This window comes from Martes martes (genome assembly GCF_963455335.1).
Source record: "Martes martes genome assembly, chromosome: X".
In the NCBI taxonomy this organism is placed as follows: domain Eukaryota; kingdom Metazoa; phylum Chordata; class Mammalia; order Carnivora; family Mustelidae; genus Martes; species Martes martes.
This window is the reverse complement of record NC_137897.1, coordinates 81,869,194-81,890,761: the sequence shown is the minus strand read 5'-3', so window position 1 is coordinate 81,890,761 and position 21,568 is coordinate 81,869,194. Positions and strand designations below refer to the sequence as shown.

General features: G+C 33.5%; 1 protein-coding gene across 1 annotated transcript in view; it reads right to left on the bottom strand.

Moving 5' to 3' along the window:
* RADX (RPA1 related single stranded DNA binding protein, X-linked) overlaps positions 1-21,568 on the bottom strand; it is a gene marked incomplete at its 5' end in the record, with an annotated part of 78,726 nt that overhangs the window by 31,033 nt on the left and 26,125 nt on the right. Inside the window, 2 exons of the mRNA XM_080795561.1 lie at positions 13,940-13,980; positions 20,943-21,121. Coding sequence (XP_080651687.1) covers positions 13,940-13,980; positions 20,943-21,121 — 220 coding nt within the window. The remainder of the gene's footprint in view (positions 1-13,939; positions 13,981-20,942; positions 21,122-21,568) is intronic.

Below are 21,568 nucleotides of genomic sequence, written 5' to 3'. Positions count from 1 at the left end.
GATGTAGAGAAAGGGGAACCCTGTTATGTTGTTGGTGGGAATGCAAACTGGTACAGCCCCTGTGGAAAATAGTATGGAGTTTCCTCAAAGAGTTAAAAATAGAACTACAGCCAACAGTTGCACTACTAGGTATTTACTCAAAAAATACAAAAATACTAATTGAAAGGGATATATGTACCCTGATGTTTATAGTGACATTATCTATAATATCCAAATTATGGGAGCAGCCCAAGTGCCCATCCACTGATGAAGGCATAAGGAAGATGTGGTGCATGCCTGTGTGGGTGTGCACACATGTGTGCGTGCTCACACACACAATGGAATATTACTCAGCCATAAAAAAGAATGAAATCTTGCCTTTTGCAATGACATGGATGGAGCTAGAAAGTATTATCTTAAGCAAAATTCGTCAGAGAAATATAAATACCATATTATTTCATTCATATGTGGAATTTAAGAAACCAATGAGCAAATGGGAAAAAAGCGAGTGAGAGGCAAACCATGAAAGAGACTCTTAAGTATAGAGAACAAACTGATGGCTATTGGAGGGGAGGTCAGGGGTGGGGATGGGTGAAATAAGACAGGGGTTAAAAGTTGCTCATATTGTAATGAGCACCATGTGTTGTGTGGAAGTGCTGAATCACTGTTCTGTACAACTGAAACTATTATTACGTTCTATGTTAACTTACTGGAACTTAAGTAAAAACTTTAAAAAAAGGCATCTGATAAAATCTAACACCTGTTCATCATTAAAAAAGAAACTCAGAAAACTAGCAGTAGATGGGAATTTCCTTAGTATGAAAATAGGCTTTTATAAAAACTGCACAGCTAAAATAATACTCAATGATAAAGTACGGAAAGCTTTCCTCCTAAGTACAGAAACAAGATAGGGATGTCCACTTTCACCACTGCTATTCAACATTGTAGTGGAAGTTCTATTCAAATAAATTAGATAAGGAAAAGAAATAAAATGAATCCATATTAAAAAGAAAGAAATAAAATGACCTCTGTATGCATATGACATAATCCCATGTATACAAAATCTGCAAGAATCTGCAGGAAAGCAACTAGAGCTAATAAACCAGATCATAATATTTGTAGATTACAAGATCAACACACACGAGTTAGATGAGTTTCTATGAACCAACAATAACTAATCTGAATAGGAAATTAAGAAAGCAATTCCAATATAATAGTAACTAAAAGAATAAAATACCTAGGAATAAATTTGAGCAATATGGTAAAAGATGTGTGTACTAAAGACTACAAAACATCGATGAAATATAATTAAGAATACCTAAACAAAAAGAAAGACATCAATATTCATGGACTGGAAACCTTAATATTATTACTTGATCAATATTATCTAAAGCGGTCTACATGTTCAATTCAATCCCTATCAAAATTTCAAGGGCCTATTTTGCAGAAATGGTAAAAACTGATCCATAAATTCATATGGAATTATAAGGAGTCCTGAATGCTAAAACAATCTTGAATAAAAACAACAAAGTTGAAGGGTTCACATATCCCAATTTCAAAACTTAGTACAAAGCTACAGTAATCAAAATAATGTGATCCTGGCTGGCATAGGGCCAGATGTATAGACCAATAGAATAGAACTGAGAGTCTAGAAAGAAACACATAAAATCTATGGCCATTGGATTTTCAAAAAGGATATCAAGCCAGTTCAATGCGGGAAAGAATTGTCTTTTCTATAAGTGGGACGGTGACAACTGAATTTCCACATACCAAAGAATAAAGCTGGACCCCTATTCCATAGCATATAGAAAATTAACTCAAAACAAAATATTTAGGTTATATTCCTACATTTAGGACCAACAACCTAAATATATGAGCTAAAACTATAAAACACATAGAAGTAAACAGGAGTAAATCTTCATGATCTTGGATTTGACAATGGAATATTAGATATAACACTAAAGTCATGAGATTGAAAGAAATATTTAATAAAGTATTGATAAAGTATGTAAAAAAGAAAAATTGATAAATTATACTTCATTAAAATAAGCAAAAGTAAATGAAGAAGGATGTATTTTACCTTGTTGATGAGTTGGAATTTATTTTATAGATGGTAGGATGTTCGTGAAATGTTTTAAGCAAGAAATATGAACTGGTTTTTAGTGTTTTGAAAAGATTGCTTTGGTGTCAGTGTAGCAAATGGATTTAAATGCCTCTTCTTATTACCGAAGTCTAGGAATTTTTATTGTCACTATTTTATTGTTTAATTGTCATAAGTAAACATTGATATGTGTAAAAAAACCCATTTGTGCATCACAGGACATTATGAGGGAAGTGAAAATAAAACATATAAAATAGAAGAAAACATTTGCAAATCATATATCTGAGAAGGATTTAATATAAAGAATAAAAAAAACCAAATCCAACAACAAAAAGGCAAACAACTCAATTAAAAAACTAGCAAAGGAAGCCAATGTACATCTCTTCAATGAAGACATAAAAATGCCTAAAAAGCCCTTGAAAAGATGCTCAACATTATTAGATATCAGTGAAATACAAATCAAAATCACAATGATATTTCACTTCTCACTAACCAGAATGGCTATAATAAAAAAAGAAAAGAGAGAGAGAGAGAGAAAAGAAAATAAATTCTGGAAAGGATTTAGAGAAATTAGAGCCCTCATACATTCTTAATGGGAACGTAAAATGCTGCAGCTGCTATGGAAAGTAGTTTGGCAGCTCCTCAAAATTTAACAAGTAATTATCATAGGACCCAGCAATTCTACTTCTAGGTATATACTCAAAAGTATTGGAAACAGGGACCCAAACAAATGCCTGTTCAATGTTCATAGCAGCATTATTCACAATAGTTAAAAAGTGGAAACAACTCCAGTGTCCATCAATAGATAAATGGATTAACAAAATGTGTCGTGTGTGTGTGTGTGTGTGTGTGTGTGTGTAAATATTATTCAGCTATAAAAAGGAATGAAGTGCTGATACACACTAAAACATGCACGAACCTTGAAAACATCTAAGTGAAATAAGTAGACACAAAGAACAAATATTGTAGAAGATGTGGCACATATATACAATGCAATATTACTCAGCCATCAGAAAGGATGAAATATTGCCATTTGCAACGACATGGATGGAGCTAGAGTATATAATGCTAAATGAAATAAGTTAGTCAGAGAAAGACAAATATCTTATGATCTCACTCATATGTGGAACTTAAGAAACAAAACAGATGAACATATTGGAGGGGGAAAAAGCAGGGAGGGAAACAAACCATAAGAGACTCTTAATGATAGAGAACAAACAGGGTTGATGGAGGGAAGTGGGTAGGGAGTGGGCTAGATGGGTGATGGGTATTAAAGAGGGCATTTGTTGTGATGAGCAATGGGTGTTGTATGTAAGTGATGAATCACTGAATTCTACACCTGAAACCAATATTGCACTGTATGTTAACTAAAATGTAATAAAAATTTTAAAAAAAGAATCTGTAAGAGATTTATCAGTCACTTGCAATAGGAGGACTTTATTTGTATCCTAATTCAAATAAATGAAAAAAAGTTTTTAATGACATTTATGAGCCCACTGGAAATTAGAATGGTAGATGGATATTTGATATTAAGAAATTCTGTCAATTTTTTAAGGTATGATAATGATATTGTGGTCACATTAAAATAGTCCTTATCTTTTAAAGATATGCACTGAAATTTGTACAGATGAAGTGATATACTATGTGTTCAAGTAACATGGGATGAATGGGTGTAAGTACAGATAAAGCAAGATTGGTGAAGAGTTGATAACTATTGGGAACAGGGTGATGGATAACATGTGTGTATTATCCATGTGGTTTTTTAATGTAAGAATTTCCTTCATACTGTATTTTGCCCATCAAATTATTATGAAAAATTTCATATTTACAACAAAATTGAAATAATTTTACAAGAACACTATGTATCCACTATTTAGGTTCTCCCATTTTAATGCACTATGTCTATCTCTATCCATCCATTAATCCACCTTATTTATATTCTTTTCAAATAAATTGCAGGCTTCTGTTTCTTTTCTGATATGTGGTTCAGCATACATATCATTACCCAATTTAATATTTAAAATATTTTCATATAAATTTACAATGAAATGCACAAATCTTAATTATGTGCATTTGACATATATATATACACTCAGGTAACCAAAACCTCTCTCAAGATGTAGAGCATTTCCATTACCCAATATTTTCTTTGTGCCCCTTCCCAGTCAATCCCCATACATCACTTCAACCTCTGTACTAAGGCAACTACTGTTCTGATCTAACACAGATTAGTTTTTCTTGTTCTGGATCCTAATATAAATGAATTCATACGGTATGTACTCTTTTGTGTAATGTTTCTTTAATCTTCATAATATTTTAGAGTTTCATCTACCCTGTTACATGTGTCAATAGTTGGTTCCTTTTTATTGGGGAACAGTATTCTACTGCATGAATATACCACAGTGTGTTTATTTGTTCTCCCATTGATGAAGAACTGCTATTTCCAGTTTGGGCTATTGTAAGTAAATCTACTATTAATATTTTTAATAAGCATTTTGTGAATATAGGGTTTTTATGTCTCTTGGGGTGAAATTTCTGTGTCCAAAGATAGGTATATGTTTTGCTTTATAACTGCCAGCCACAACTTTGTATAATATGGTTGTATCATTTTACATTCACACTGTTGGTATATAAGACTTCTTGTTGCTCCACATCCTCACAAACATTTGCTGTTATCAGATTTTGAACGTTAGCCATTCTGGTGGGTATGTAGTAGTATCTTACTGTGGTACTAATTTGAATTTTCCTGATGACTAATATTGTTGAATACATTTTCATATCCTTTCTGGCTATTCATAAATCTGTTTTGAAAATCATCTGCTAAAATCTTTTGCTCTTGTTTAAATGTGTTAGTTTGCATTTTTAATTATGCATATTAATAGTTCATTATGTCTTGCACACCAGTCTTTTTTCAGGTATATATTCTGACAATATTTACTCTCCACCCTCAGCTAGTCTATAAATTTTCTTTTTTTCCGTTTCTATTTTTTAATATTTTATTTTATATTTAAATAAAATTTATATATATTTAACATTTATAACATAATGATTTGATATACATATACACAATAATATGAGTGATTACTATATAATTAATGTGTCATCTCCTCACATACATGACAGGTACCTGAAATCTACTCTTAGTATATTTCTAGTATTCAATATAGTATTAATGACAGTTATTATGCTATACATGAGATCTTTAGACTTACTCATTCTCCATAAATACAACATTATACTCTTTGATGGACATCTCACCATTTTCCCCACGTTCCTGTCCCTGGTAAACACCATTCTTCTCTCTGCCTGTATGAGTCTGACATTTTTAAGTTCTGTATATAAGTGAGATCATGTAGTATTTATGTTAACCATGTGTTTCTGATGCTTTGACATCTGGGGCTTTGCTGACCCTGGACGTACTGCCCTTCCCAGGGCTAGCCAATTTTTAGAGACAGTAAACAACTTGCCTTGGAGCCTCACCTTTCATATGCAAACCAACCAACCCAGAGCCTACACCCCAACCACCTTTGTAAAAGGGCTCTCATATTTTAAGCCACTAATCCCCTATCCTAATCACCCCGGGACAGGGACCAGACAACTAAGGTCAGTCTTTACAACCCAGAGCCTGCTGAAATTATTGAAACTAGTCAATCCTAAACCTGCTCATCTGCCTTGCTTGCTTGTGCTCACAGAAGCCACAATAAAGGCTTATGCCCTTGTTTTCCTGTCACTCTGCCTCCTGACTGACCCTGATGCTTCCCATGGCATTGTGTGCTCCATTCTCTTGGGATCTGTGAATATAACGACTTTTCAATGGCAGTTGCCTTCTTATCTGATGGACTTGCCATACCTATATAAAAATAAAACCTATATTTTAAAATGAGGGTTCATTGTGCTATTCTGTTCACTTCTGTATATATGTGAACTTTTTTTTTTTTTTTTAAAGATTTTTTATTTATTTATTTGAGAGAGAGAGAGAGAGAATGAGCATGAGAGGAGAGAGGTCAGTGGGAGAAGCAGACTCCCTGCCGAGCAGGGAGCCCGATGTGGGACTCGATCCTGGGACTCCAGGATCATGACCTGAGCCGAAGGCAGTCGCTTAACCAACTGAGCCACCCAGGTGCCCTATATGTGAACTTTTTAATAAGAATCTCTTAGTTAATGACATTGCTGCTATGAGCTGAATTGTATTATACCAAAATTTATATTTTGAATTTTTAACCCCCAGTCCCTTACATTGTGACTGTATAAAGAAAATAGGTACTTTAAAGAGGTGATTAATTTAAAATGAAGCTGATAGTGTGGGCCCTACTAATCTGAATGATATTCTTAGGAGAAAATTTGGATAAACAGTGACACCAGGGATGTGTACACACAGAGAGACAAACAGGTCAGTACACAGCACAAAAATGGCCATCTAAAAGCCATGGTGTGAGGCCTCAGGAGAAGGCCTGACACCTTGGTCTTGGACTTGTAACCTTCCGAACTGTGAAAAATAAATAAATTTCTTTTGTTTAAGCTACCCACTCCGTGGCATTTTATGGCAGCCCTGGCAAACTAATACAACTGCCTACCCCAACTAGAATACCAAGTCCATTAAATTAAGACAAGGAGTAGGTAAATGAGGCATTCTTGACTCTACTCATTTCCAGTTTTAATCAATACCTAGATATGATTGATTGTATTTTCAATTTTTTCCTCTCATCTCTTCCTCTTCTCTTTTTCATTACCACTGTTCCATTCCTGGTCTTTATCATCATTCATTGGTGTCTTTGACCCTAGAGTTGTTTTCCTTAAACCTGTCCCTCTGATGGCTATCAGAGTAAGCTATTAAAAATGTACATTAAATTATGCCACACCACTACTAAATATCTTCCAAAGTCTCTCCCTTAATGTCTAGAGAATAAATTCCAAGTTTCTTCATATGGCATACCAGGTCCTCCATTAACGTCGATCTTTAACATTTCTTCAGTCATTAGACTACTTCCTGCCTTATACTTTATACACCTCAACAGTTAGTGGTTCCTTGAGATTTCCATGAAATGTCTTATCTTTGTACCTGTGCTACCTATCTGTGTTGTAGGCTTATATACACTTAGCTAATTTGACAAAACTCTATTCATCTTTTAAGAATTAATTCAGGTATTATCTGTATACTGTAGTGTTTTAAACTTACCTTTTACTTTCTCTAGACAGAAAAATTGGAAAACTACATAGAATACCATAGTAACTACCAGTACATCCAATACCTAGAAATACACATTTTCAGACTTATAGTTTACCATCTTTGCTTCAAATATTTTAATGTTTTAAACTTTGTTATTGTGGAAGTTTTAAAATATTGAAACTAGATAGGAGAGTACAATGAATCCCCCTGTATCTATCATCCAGTTTTAACATTTATCACCACATGGCCAAACATTCTTTCATGTATATACTATGCTACTCCCATCTCTACTGCTCTATTTTAAAGCCAATCTTTGAGATATCATTCCACTTATAGATAATTCAATGTGTATCCTTAAAAGATAAGGACTTTTAAAAAAGATTTTATTTATTTATTTATTTTATTTTATTTATTTGAAAGAGACAGAGAGCGAACATAAGCAGGGGGAGTTGGAGAGGGAGAAGCAGGCTCCCCGCTGAGCAGGGAGCCTGATGCAGGGTTCAATCCCAGAACCCTGGGATCATGACCTGAGCCGAAGGCAGACCCTTAGGGACTAAGCCACCCAGGTACCCCAAAAGGTAAGGACTCTTTAAAACAAGAAAATAAACATGATATAACACATTAATAATAATTTAAGAATATTATCAAATATTACCAAAATATTATTGAAATATTATCAAATATTTTGTTCAAAATATTATGAAATATTTTGTTCAAATTTTTCCTATTGTCTCATAAGTTATTTGCATTGGTTTGGTTTCATATAAAATATGAATAAAATAATGAAATAAATAGAACACTGGAGATGAGGTTTAAATCTCCCTTTTTTTAATCTTCCTGGTCATATTCTCTTCCTTCCTTGCTTAGAGACAACTATTATAATTAATTAGCTATGTTATCTTTCCATTCCAGAGTAGATTCCTATATATGTAGCTATGAACAATAAATAATTTGGCTTTGGATAATTTTAGAAATGTGTACAAATTAAATTATAATACTCTCTTGTATTATTTTATAAGTTATTATTGTAAGTTTTATATTCTTTCTTTTCTATAACTCTTTGTAGCTTTCTTTTTTATTCTTGGTCAGTATTGCTAGAGGTTTCTCTATTGTTTTAAATCTATTCTTAAAAAAGACTTTATTTATCCGTTTGGCAGATAGAGCTAGACAGCACAAGTGGAGAGAATGGCAGAGGGAGAGGGAGAAGCAGGCTCCCCACTGAGCAGGGAGCCTGATACTGCTTACATCCCAGGCCCCTGGGATCATGACCTGAGCTGAAGGCAGATGCTTAACCATCCAAGCCACCCAGATGTCCCTATTGTGTAAATCTTTTAAAAGAACCAACTTTTTTCTGCTATTCTCTTTTTTGTTTTATATTTCACTTATTTTTTTAAATTTTATTTTCATATTTTATTGAATCTAAGATGCTGTAGGGGCGCCAGGCTGGCTCAGTTAGAAGAGCATGCAACTTGATCTTGGGGTTGTGAGTTTGAGCCCCATGTTTGGTGTGAGATTTCATAAAAATAAAATCTTTAAAAATAAAAAGAAATGCTACAAATTGTAAAACAACATTATTTCATGTGCTACTAAGAAAAAAAGTACTTTGCCAATGAAATCATGATGTATAATTCGTTTTGGAATGTGCATCCCAATTTCAGAGATGTTAAAATATGCAAAAATGGATATCTCGGAATTGATGACATACAGAATTTCCTACCATCTATTTCAGTTTGTTTTTCTTCATTAGATTCTTTTAAACTTACTGAGACTTGTTTTATGACCACAATATAGTTCATCTTGGTATATGTTCTATGTGTATTTGGAAATAATATGTATTATGCCACTGTTAGGTAGAGTGTTTTGTATTTATTAATTAGCTCAAGTTGGTTGATAGTGTTAATGTATTCTATATTCTTACTGATTTACTGCCTAGTTTTCCTATCAATTGCTGAGAAGGGGATGCTGAAGTCCTCAAACATAATTGTGAATCTGTCTCTCTTCTGAATTTGTTTTCACAAAATTTGAAGCTTTATTGTGAGGTGTCTACACATATAGGATTGGCATGTTTTCTTGGACAGCTGTAAATAATGTAATATTCTTCTTTACTCCCTGTTCTGAAATCTACTTTGATGATATAAATATAGCCATTTCAGCTTTCTTTAACATGTTATATATTTTTCCATCTTTTCATATTGTATCTTTAAATTTAAAGTGGGTCTCTTTTTTTTAAGATTTTATTTATTTATTTGACAGAGAGAGATCACAAGTAGGCAGAGAGGCAGGCAGAGAGAGAGGGGGAAGCAGGCTCTCCGCTGAGCAGAGAGCCCAATGCGGGGCTCGATCCCAGGACCCTGAGATCATGACCTGAGCTGAAGGCAGAAGCTTAACCCACTGAGCCACCCAGGCGCCCCTCTTTTCTTTTTAAGCTTTTATTTATTATTTGAGAGAGAGCACAAGCCTGGGGGGAGCCTCCTGCTGAGCAGGGAGCCCAATGTGGGGCTCCATCCCAGGACCCCAGGATAATGACCTGAGCCAAAGGCAGACGCTTAACTGACCGAGCCACCCAGGTGCTCTTAAAGTGGGTCTTTTTTAGATGGTATATAGCTGGGTCTCACTTTTTTATCCAATATGATAATCTCTCTTTTTTTTATTGGGGTGTTCATACTATTTACTTTAATGTAACTAACAAATGATGGGGCTTCAGTTTGTTATTTTGCTATTTTTTCCTATTTGACTCATTTGTTCTTTATGCCCCCTTTTGTCTTGTCCTGCCTTCTCTTGGATTGACTATTTAAAAAAATAATTCCATTTAGCTTTACCATTGACTTACTAGCTATGGTTTTTTCTTTAGGGGTTGCTATAAGATTTATAAGATACAACTTTGATTTATTACAGTCTACATCCAAGTAATGTCATGCCACTTTGTGTAAGAACTTCGTAATGGTTTATCTCCATATCCTCTCTTGCCTTTGTTCTCTTGTTGTCATACATTTCACTTCCATATAAACTACAAAGTTTATATTTTTACTATTTTTCATCTAAAAGAGATTAAAATTGAGAAAATTTATTTTATTTTACTTGTACATTTACTATTTCTGATACTTTCCCTTATTTAGATCTAAATTTCCACCTGTATTATTATTTTTCTGCCTGAAGAACTTCCTTTACTATTTTTCATTGTGCAGGTCTGGTCGTGAATTCTCTCAGCTTCTGTTTTGATCTTTATTTTGTCTATTTTTAAAAGATATATTCACTGTGCATAGAACTCTAGGTTTACAAGTCTTTTCTTTTAATTTTCTTTTGGATAATATACTTTCTGAAGAGAAATCTATTGTTGTACTTGTCTTTGTTCCTCTGTGTATAATGTGTCTTTTTTCTTTTCCCTTTGGCTTCTTTTAAGATCGTTTTTTTATCACCGGTTTTCATCAATATATCTGTGCTTGCCTATTGAATAACTTTTTGTCTCCTTGTTCTTTTACTTTAAGAGAGGAGTGTGCTATGATTGCTCCTTTTAAATCTACTGGGTTGGGACGCCTGGGTGGCTCAGTCCCTTAAGCCTCTGCCTTTGGTTTGGGTCATGATCCCAGGGTCCTGGGATGAAGTCTGCCTTCTCCCTCTCCCTCTGCCTGCTCCCCTGCTTGTGTAAACACACACACACACTCTCTCTCTCTCTCACAAATAAATACAATCTTGAAATAAAAAAATAAATCTACTGGGCTATTTACATTTTGAGGCTATATTTTTAGATGTATACATTCCTGGTTTTTATTACCTTCTGGGTAGAATGTCATTTTTTTCATTCTATATTGTTTTCTTTATCTTTACTTACAGTTTCTGCTTCATATTTTATCTCATATTAATATTGCTATACCACATTTCCTTAGGAGAAGTCAGGTATATTTTTTGCCATTCCTTTGTTTTCAACCTTTCTATATAAATTTGCTTAAGTGTCTCTTATCATAGCATATAACTAGATTAATTTTTAAAACTGATACCTGAAAGTTTAACATGTTTACATTTATTGAAATTATTGTTGTATTTGGAATTATTTCAGTTATGTTATTTTGTGTTTTTTCCTTAATCGTGTTTTTTCTTTTCCTTTTCCTTTCTTTCCACCTTCCATTGTCCTGATTAAATTTTCACAATTCCATTTTTCTGTGCTGCTGCTTTGAAAGTTATACCCTCTATACCTACTCTTTTAGCATGTCCTTAAGATTTTAAATGTCATGTTTGAATTTACAAAGCCTAGAGTTCATCGATCACTACTTTTCTCCATAAAGATACAGTAACTCAGGAATGCTTTAATTTTCATCTTCCTACCCATCTTATTTTAAATAGTATTTTACTTTTACTTTATTTCAAATCCCATGAAATTATTTACCATTGTTATTAATTTTTACTGCCTGTTTTTATTTATATTTACCGATATTTTACCAACTTCATTGCTCACCATTTCTTCTTGCATTTTAATACATCTTTTTGGTTTCATTTTACTTCTTTCAAAATTCTTTAGTAACTCACTTATTGAGACAATACGAATGATAAATTTCACTGTCTCTGAATATCTAAAAATATGTTTATTTCACCCTCAAAATTCATTTAAACATAGAATTCTAGGTTGGAAAATATTTTCTTTCAACATTTTGCCAAGATATTATTCCATTATTTAAGGCATCTATTGTTGCTGACAAGAAATTTTCCAGTCTAATTATATTTCTTTTGTAGATAAATAGGCATTTTCTTTCTGGCAGTTTTTAAGATATTTACTATCTGTGATGCTGTGCAGGTTCACTATGATAGGTCTGCTTATAGATTTATTTAATTTTCATGCTTAGGATTCTTTGTGATCCTTCAACCTAATGATGCATATATACCCTTAATTTTGAAAATATACCTCTTCAAATATTGCTTCTTCCTCATTATCTCTAGTTTGTCCTCCTGGAACTTTCATTAGATATAAATTGAACCTTCTCACCTATCCATAATGTCTCCCAACTTCTTTTTTGCCTTTCGAATCTCTTTACCTATCTTTGGTGTGATTTCTTCTGTATCTATCTTCCAAATGTACTAATTCTCTCTTCGTTTGCATTTGCTTCCTCTTCAAAGCATATGTTTAATATATTAAATCAACATATTTGATTTAATAAATTATACATTAAATTAATATATTTAATTTAATAAATATATACAATTTATATATTATAAATATATATTTTAAATAATTTTATGTTAAAAATAAAATTTATGTATTTAATTTAATAAATATATATTAAATCAGATTTAAATTTAATGTACATTTAATATATATTTATATATTTAACTCACAGTTTATATTCATTCCTTTAACTTTTTAAACATGTCTTTATTTTAAAGCCTCTTAGTATTTCTAGTTCTTAGGCTATAAATTTTCCCACATATTACATCTGATCACATTGCCTCAAAGAAGTTCATTTTCTTGGGAAGTCTGTAATTTTTTTAACCATGAATTTATCTTCTATAGCCATTTTCTATGGGGCACCCTAGGTTGTAAGATTCCTCCCTTTGAGGCAGTTTCACACTTACCTTTGTCAAGACTTTAAAGGTTTCACTGATTTCAGACCAGATGTTACTGTTAACTCCTTAGCTCAGTGTCGTCACCATTACAGTCAATTGAACTGTGACCACACCTCCATATTGCACAGGTCTGGGATTTCAATTTCTCTCAGGTGGGACTTTTTCCCAACCATTGCCCAGAGGATACAGGATACAGGAAGCTCCTTGACACTTTTCCACACTGATGGGCCTACTCTCTCTGGTCCTTCATAACCTTCCAATTCTATATCAGTCCTACTTTGCACAAAGGACTTTCAGCCCACAGTCATTTAGGTCTCTATCTAGTTCTGAAATGCCTGAGAGCAGTTTTAATTTTAGTCCTACTCACAGCTAAATTTAAATTATTTTGTTTTTGGCACCTTAGGATTTTTCATACTTGTTCTGAGGTTGGTCATATATTTGTTTATAATGATTTCCCCCCTTATTTTCTATGCTTTATTTTTGGGGGGGGATGCAGACTTTAGAACCTTTTGTGGGTTCTTGATCTGCCAGGCTGACAAGAGGTCAACCTCAAAATAAGAATAACTCAAAAACCAAGAAAGACAAAGTGTTAAAAAGTCTAGTCCAAAGAGTTGAGCCTTATAAGATCAGATTTAAACCAATCACTCTAAGGAACTAAATTGTCCTGTGAAATTTCTTCAGAAATGAGCTCAACATTCAGACCAGTCAAACTAATAGCAAAGAAAGGAACTACAACTATTTTTTAAGATTTACCTATATTTATTTTCAAATAAAAGTTAAACTTCCTACTTTATTCTTCTGGTAACTAAAAATTAAAGATCTCTATATTTGAAGGGATGTATTATCAAATAAACAAATTGGTAAGTATAAGTTTGTTTATATTTGCTTTCACTTTGGGGATGATAACAATTGTTTTAAAGTTGGGGCCAGTACTTTTGACAAGGACCTAAGCTAATATAAATAAAAAACAAAAACTATGTATCAATTTAAAGTACTTATGCTAGAGAGAGATAAGACACAAAAATGCAGAATAAAATCAAATAACAATCTATATATAATAATGTTCCATAGAGATTTCATAAATAATAATCATCAAAGCAACATACATTGGAAAATGCTTGGCATGTCTGGTTTATTACCTTTTGTCTGCGCAGAAGTTTCTGGCTGAGGCACAGGAACTCTACAAAAGATGGAAAAAAGATAACCAATAATTACAAAAAGACAACTGAATGAAAAAAAACTAATTGGCTCCATTCAGAATATATTCTAATTCAGTAAGTTTACAAAATTGATAGGTTTAGTTTCTTAAAGTAATGCACTAATAACTTAAGGAAAAGATATACAAGTTATGAATACACAAATATGCATATATAACCTAGTTCAAATACTGCAATAGATTTTTAAAAAGATTTTATTTATTTATTTATTTATTTGAGAGAAAAAGAGCGAGCGAGAAGGGGGAGGGGCAGAGGGGGAGGGAGAGAAAGAGGGAAAGAATCCCAAATAGACTCCCCACTCAGCACAAAGCCCCACACAGACCTTGAGCTCACAAGCTCAAGATAATGACATGAGCCAAAACCAAGAGTGGATACTTAACTGACTAACTACCCAGGCACCCCAAATACTACTGCTAATTTAAGTCTTCTTTTAGTGGCTGGTTAGCTCAGTTGGTTAGAGCGTGGTGCTGATAAGTCTTCTTTTAATATGGCATATTCCACAAAAGGAAGTATTTAACTTTATTAAATAGCAACTAAATATGGATAGAGATATTTATATATATAAATATTTATGTACATATAAATATACACAATTTATAACTTATTTATATATATTTTAACTTATTTATATATATTTATACACTTATAAATACATATATATGTATTGCACATACATGTAAATGTATATAAATATTCTAGAATATATATATATATTCCTAGAATATATATATTTCCAGAACATATATCATTCTGGGAAACTATCTGGCCTGTCTAGCCTCTTTTCAAAGTTTTCTATAAGTCTCATGGTGCTTTTTTTCTGTTTAAAGATTTTATTCATTTGACAGAGAGAAACAACAAGCAGGCAGAGAGGCAGCCAGAGAGAGGGGAGGAGCAGGCTCCCCGCTGAGCAGAGAGCCCGATGTGGGGCTCGATCCCAGGACCCTGAGATCACAACCCGAGCCGAAGGCAGAGGCTTAACCCACTGAGCCACCCAGGCACCCCTGTAAGTCTCATGCTGCTTTAAACTCATATTTCTTCTTTGAAATTTAACTCAAGTATTATTTCTTAAAAGAAGACATCCTTGATCTCTAGTCAAAGCTCACTGCTCCTTCTATGTGCTGTCACTGTCATAGAACCATGAATAAGCCTCTATCATAGCATTCATCACTCCATGTTGAAATTACAGGTTCATGAGTCTGTCTCTTCCAACAGATTGTGTTATAAGCTCTGCTATAAGGTCTATAAAAGTGTAGAGTTTATTTATTTTTGTATCTATATAATATTTACTTAATAATTGTTTAATGAACTGAAATAAATGGAGGAAAAGGAAGTATTTTATTTTGAAACTGAGGAGAAGCCTACTTTTATAAGGAAAGATTTCCATCTTGTAGGCTATTAGCATATTTCTGTGATGAGTTTCTTTCTATTGTATTTCCAAAGCTAAAAGCATAAAGTAAAACAGAATGACATATTGTTGAATGCCACATAATATTGCTCATCTTATTTTATCAATGGATTTTTTCTTATAATAATAGTATTCATTATTTTGCTAAAGAGTTATTAATGAACCAAAAAGAAGTAGCTTTCATGAAGGAAGAATGCATCCATTTATTTATCTTTAAACCCTATAAAACACATTTTATAGTTGTAATTTGAATTTATAGTTGTTATTTGAACTTTTCAATTGCTGAAAACATGGTATTTCTACAAATTAGAGAGCTGAAACATCAACTGTGAAAGAAATTTAACAAAAAATAGTTAAATTACATTTATTTTAAGAACCTTAAACAGCATGTATCTACTTTTTAGTACATGTGATTAGTAAGTGACTTTTTCCATCTGAAACAAATTAGAAGAAATAGTTTTCAAAACCCTAACAGCACCATTACATTGTACAGAACTTCTAAAAAAATGACTTACGAGATTTTTACTGGAATATGTAATCACCCATCTGTACAACTTAAATGTCTTAAAGGTGAAGGGCTAACTGACAGAAGTGGAGGTATATAACGTCTACAAGTATCAACTGAGGAAAATGAAAAAAGATGAAAAGCGAACAGGTAAGTATAGAAAAATAACTGAGGAAGAAAGGGAAAAGAGAGCTAAAAGAAGAGAACACTGCATATGCTGGGTGACAGAATATGATAAAAATTATAAAAATTATGACTCTAACTTATATTCTAATTTTGCCCTTTTCATCAACTTATTGACCATAGGTAAATGTCATACAGATTCCATAGAATGTTATTCCTTCATCTTTATATCAGGATTATAATTAACATTATTGAGGTCTTAAAAAGTATATTTCATGCAGAGAAACTGAAAGTACTTAATATACATACACACATGTACAAATCCTATAGTTTATCTTTCCTGAATCTCATATTTCTCTTTTATAAAATTGAAATAATTATCCTGCACCTTCCTCACAGGGATTTCGAGGATCAAGTGATGTAATATAAATAATTTTACATCGCATATTGAAATTCTCTCTATAATTAAACGAAGGAGTATTTTCAGTGCCTTCTACCTAAGAAAAACAGAAGATAGTATATAAAAGGACCAGGATATAGAGTTCTTTTGAGAAATTGTTAACATAAGCAAATTAGCAATAATTTACAATGATCAAAAATGCTTAAGTCTCTGTGATCATTAATCCAAATTAGCAAATGTTTTTCAGACAACAACCATTATTTAAAAACTTTTCCTATAGTTGCTTCTGCTTTTCTTAGGAGGAGACCTGAATATCATTTTTTTGAAAATTATTTTTAAGAATTCATCTAAGTATGGTATGATTAATTTTCTCTCTTTATAGAGTAAATATTACCAGGAGAATGAACTGAAGAAGTTTTAATGTCTGTTGATTATATTTTATTTCTCAGTGCTAACTTTTGAATGAATAGATGGACTTTGATTACATTTTTAACAAAGAGCACCATGGTTCACTAGCTATCATTTGTATTAAAAGGTTAATACAAGCTCTTAAATGGTCATATTTCTTATTATTATACCAACAGAAGCAGATCAACAGGTGATCTAGATGGACAAAAGAGATATATAACCTCAAAACTAAATATTGAAAAAAGAATCAAATGTACTTTCTAGAGCTGAAAAAGGAAACAGTTGACCTTAAGAACTATGGCACAATAAAGAACATATCTGGTCTTTGTCTCTGGCTCCTGGTTCAAAAACCCTTAGAATTTCCATAGTGACAAAAGTGCCTCCGTTGTTAATGAGGTAACTCATGGAGAGCGACGAGACAGCTGAAGATGAGAACTGTTATCAGATACATCAAGCACATGATTCAAGGTTGAAACACTGAATTAGCCTAACCTCTATCATGTTGGTGGGAGGAGAGGGCTGTAGATAAAATTCAATCACATGGCCAATGGTTTAATCTATTATGCCTAAGTAATGAACTACCCTCCAAAAATCTAGATATCAAGACTTGGTGGAGCTTTGGGGTTGGTGAACACACTAATATACCAGTAGAGGCACAATAAGTTCTAGGGATCTAATGTACATTATGGTGACTACAGTTAACAATACTATAATATATACTTGAAATTTACTGAGAGTAATTGTTACATGTTTTTACTACAAAAAATAATAGTTATGTGAGGTCATGGATGTACTAACTAATCTTATTGTGGTAATTATTTTGTAATACATACATGTGTCAAATTATCACAATATACACCTTAAATTTACACAGTAATATATGTCAATTATATCTCAATAAAGTTGTGAAAAAATAAAATAAATTGTCCTTAGACCACTAAAAAAAGAAGAAAGAAATGAGACCTAGGTGGTTTCTACTGCTAATTATATTCAACAGTGTAGTGGAGGTCCTAACCAGTACAATAAAGCAAGAAAAACAAATAAAAGGCAAAATGATTGGAAAGGAAGAAATAAACCACAAGTATTTGCAGATTACATGACTTACACAGAGAAAATTAAAAAAAAAGCCTACAAACTCAGAATAAGTGAATTTATCAAGGTTGCTGAATATAAGCTCAGGAAACAACCAAAAAACATTTCCCTGACTGGGCACAACTGCCACTGAAGACTAGAGTTTTTACAAAATCTTGAAATCTAAAATGATTCTACATGCTAACTGCTTTATTATTGTCTTGGTTACCTTTCTGCTTCAGAAAACCAAAACTGTTATCATATATAATTCATAATGGATAAAGTTTATATAGGAAAGATTCATGTTTCAATAACTGGCCAACAAATATACGCTATAGTATTCTAAATTAAAATAAAATGTATTTTTTGTAGTTCCTCATTTTAAACCTATTGTCAAGTAGTCCATGCCAAGCATGGTGTTAAGAGGGCTTCTGTTATGGGTTATCTTATCTCCCCCAAAACTCATGTTGAAGTCACAACCCCCCAGTACTTCAGAATGTAATCTTATTTGGATATAGTTTCACTGAAGAGATAAATTAGTTAAAATAAGGTTATACTGGAGTAGGGTGGGCCCCTAGTCTAATGTATCTGATGTCCTTATAAAAAGGGGGAGTTTGGACATAGACGCAGATTGGGGGTAAGGTTTCTACAAGCCACAGAATGTCAAAGGTTACTAGAAAATCACTAGATATTAGGGTAGAGACAAGAGCAGATTCTTTCACACAGTGCTCAAAACAAACTAACACTTCTGACACTTTGATGACTTTGGGCTTCTAGTTTACAGAACCGTGAGACCCTAAGTTTCCATTGTTTAAGCCATACAGTTTGTAGTACTTCATCACAGCAGCCTAGAAAATGAACAAAGATTTTGGTACCAGGAAGTGGAGTGTTACTGTAACAAATAATTTAAAACGTGGAAATAGGGGTGTCTGGGTAGCTCAGTGGTTAAGCGTCTGCCTTCGGCTCAGGTTATGATCCCAGGGTTCTGGAATTGAGCCCCACATCGGGCTCCCTGCTCAGTGGGAAGCCTGCTTCTCCCTCACCCACTCCCTCTGCTTCTGTTCCCTCTCTCGTTGTGTCTCTCTCTGTCAAATAAATAAATAAAATCTTAAAAAATAAAATAAAATATGGAAATGGCTTTGGAATTGAGTATAACACGGAAGCTGAAAGAGTTCTGAGAGAAAGCTTGTTCTCTCAGAGAATATATATGTTGTTATGAACAGAATGTTGCTAGAAATAATGAAAGTAAGAGGTGCTTCTGGTTGAATCTCAGACGGAAATGAGGAATGGGTTATTGGAATCTCGAAGAAAGGTGATCCTTGTTATAAAGTGTAAGAGGTCTTGGCTGAACTGTGTTCTGTTGGATGGCAGGTGAAACTTGTATGCAGTGAACTTGCATATTTAGTTAAAGAGATTTTTAAGCAAAGTGTTGAAGGTGCAGCCTGGTTTCTCCTTGTTGCTTATAGTAAAATACAAGAGGGGAGAGAGAAGTTGAAAAATTAAGAAACAAGGAACCAAAGCTTCAACACTTGGAAAATTCTCAGCCAATCTATACTGCAGAAAATGAGAAACCTTGCTCTGGAGGGAACACCAATGGTGGTGTTGGACAACTATTTGCCCAAGAGATTAGGCTTGTGATTTGTGGATCCCATCAACCATCTCAGTATGCATGCTGTTAGCTTGGACTGAAAGAGATATAAGTGGGATGAAATGAAGAAAGGCTGTTGGATTTCTGGGATTCTACAGTCAGGAAATGAGTTGATAAGAGATAACCAGCTGTGATCATATGTTATCTTTCAAGAAAAGGGACAATGATTCCTCAGTTCCAGAGGGCACAGGTAGCACTCAGGGCCAAGGAAGTGGGGCTGCCATCCTGGTGGGCCCAGAAGATACAGTATCCTGCCAGAGAGGGTAATTCTGGAGGCTTGAAATCAAATGGAATTTGTCCCTCTAGGTTTTGAACTTTCTTGTGACCCATGACCCACTTTCTCACTGATTTCTCCTTTTTGAAATAGGAATGCTTATCCTCTGCCTGTCTTATCATTGTGTTTTGGACAGATAACATGTCTAGTTTCACAGGTTCATAGATGTAAAGAATTTTGTCCCAGGATGAATCATCCTGCATTTCAACCATATATTGATTTAGATGATGTTCAGTTGAGACTTTGGACTTAAGAGATGATGTTAGGGGTGCCTGGGTGGCTTAGTCCTTAAGCGTCTGCCTTTGGCTCAGGTCATGATCCCAGGGTCCTGCTCCCTGCTCAGTGCGGAGCTTGCTTCTCCCTCTCCTACTCCCCCTGCTTGTGTTCCCTCTCTCACTTGTCTCTCTCTGTCAAATAAATAAAAATCTTTTTACAAAGAGAGAGTTGATGTTAGTATGGGTTAAGATTTCTGGGATGTTTGGATGGGTTGAATATATTTTGCATGTGAGAAGGACATGAAATTTTAGGGGCCAGATGGAGGACTGTTATGGGCTAAACCATGTCCCTATTAATTATCAATATGACTACCAATATATTACCAATTACATCTTCAATAACCCTCAAAATGAAACCTTATTTGCATTATATATTAATAAAAAATTAGAAAAAAAAGAATGAGACCTTATTTGGAAATAAGGTCACTGAAGTTATAATTGATTAAGATGAGGTCTTACTGGAGTAGAACAGTACGGTCCCTAAACTAATATGTCTTGTGTCCTTATAAGAAGGGAAAATTTGAACACAGGTATGTATACAGGGAAAATGCCATGTGAAGATGAAGGCAGAGATTGAAGTGAATCTTCTAGAAGACAAGAAATGCCAAAGATTGCCATAAACCACCAGAAGCTGGGGGAGAGGCAAGGAAGAGATTCTTCCTCGCAGTCCTCAGAAGGAACTCACTCTGCCAATGCTTTGATCTTGGACTTTAGCAGCCCTACAAAACTAGTACCACTTCTAGTGGAATTGGTCATTTTACGTGGTAGAAACAAAAAATTTAATATCCTATGTGTATATTAACACAAGTGACTTACAGTTTGGCATACGGCCCTTGCAGAATTCTTTTCTTCTTGGTAGGGCTCAAACTTGTATATCCAGTTTGAAAACACTGAGAGCTCATAGGATCATCATCTTGATGCCGTTTGTTATTATCTCTTTCCTGACTTTGATTTTCTCTTCTAGCTGCTTGGGATGTTGAGGGTTGGTTGGCATTCTAAAACCAAAAATTTAGAGAAAACATTTTAAACTAATTCACAAAAATTAATTTTCTTAAAAGACTATAATTTTAGTTTATTCATTTTTCATAATCTTAAGAGTTATGACAATATTTTTGCAATCATAAAAGTACTTTTATAAAGCTGATTGATAGATAGGATTATATTTATCCTAATGCATCTTGTATTAAAATTTTTTAAAGGAAGGTAAACAAAAGCCCTTATACTAGTATAACCAAAAAGTTGGACTAGATGCTTATTTCTATGTGAACAGAAATCCTAGAAATAATTTTTAAAAAGACAAATTCACAGAAAAAATTAACTTATTTGTCTTAATTGTGCCTAGGTTTCAGTAGTGGTCTTTTCTGCTAGAGCCTTTATCCTACAAGTGTCATTGCTATGTCTTAAAAAATCTGGGTGAGACTGCCATGCCAGATACAAAGATT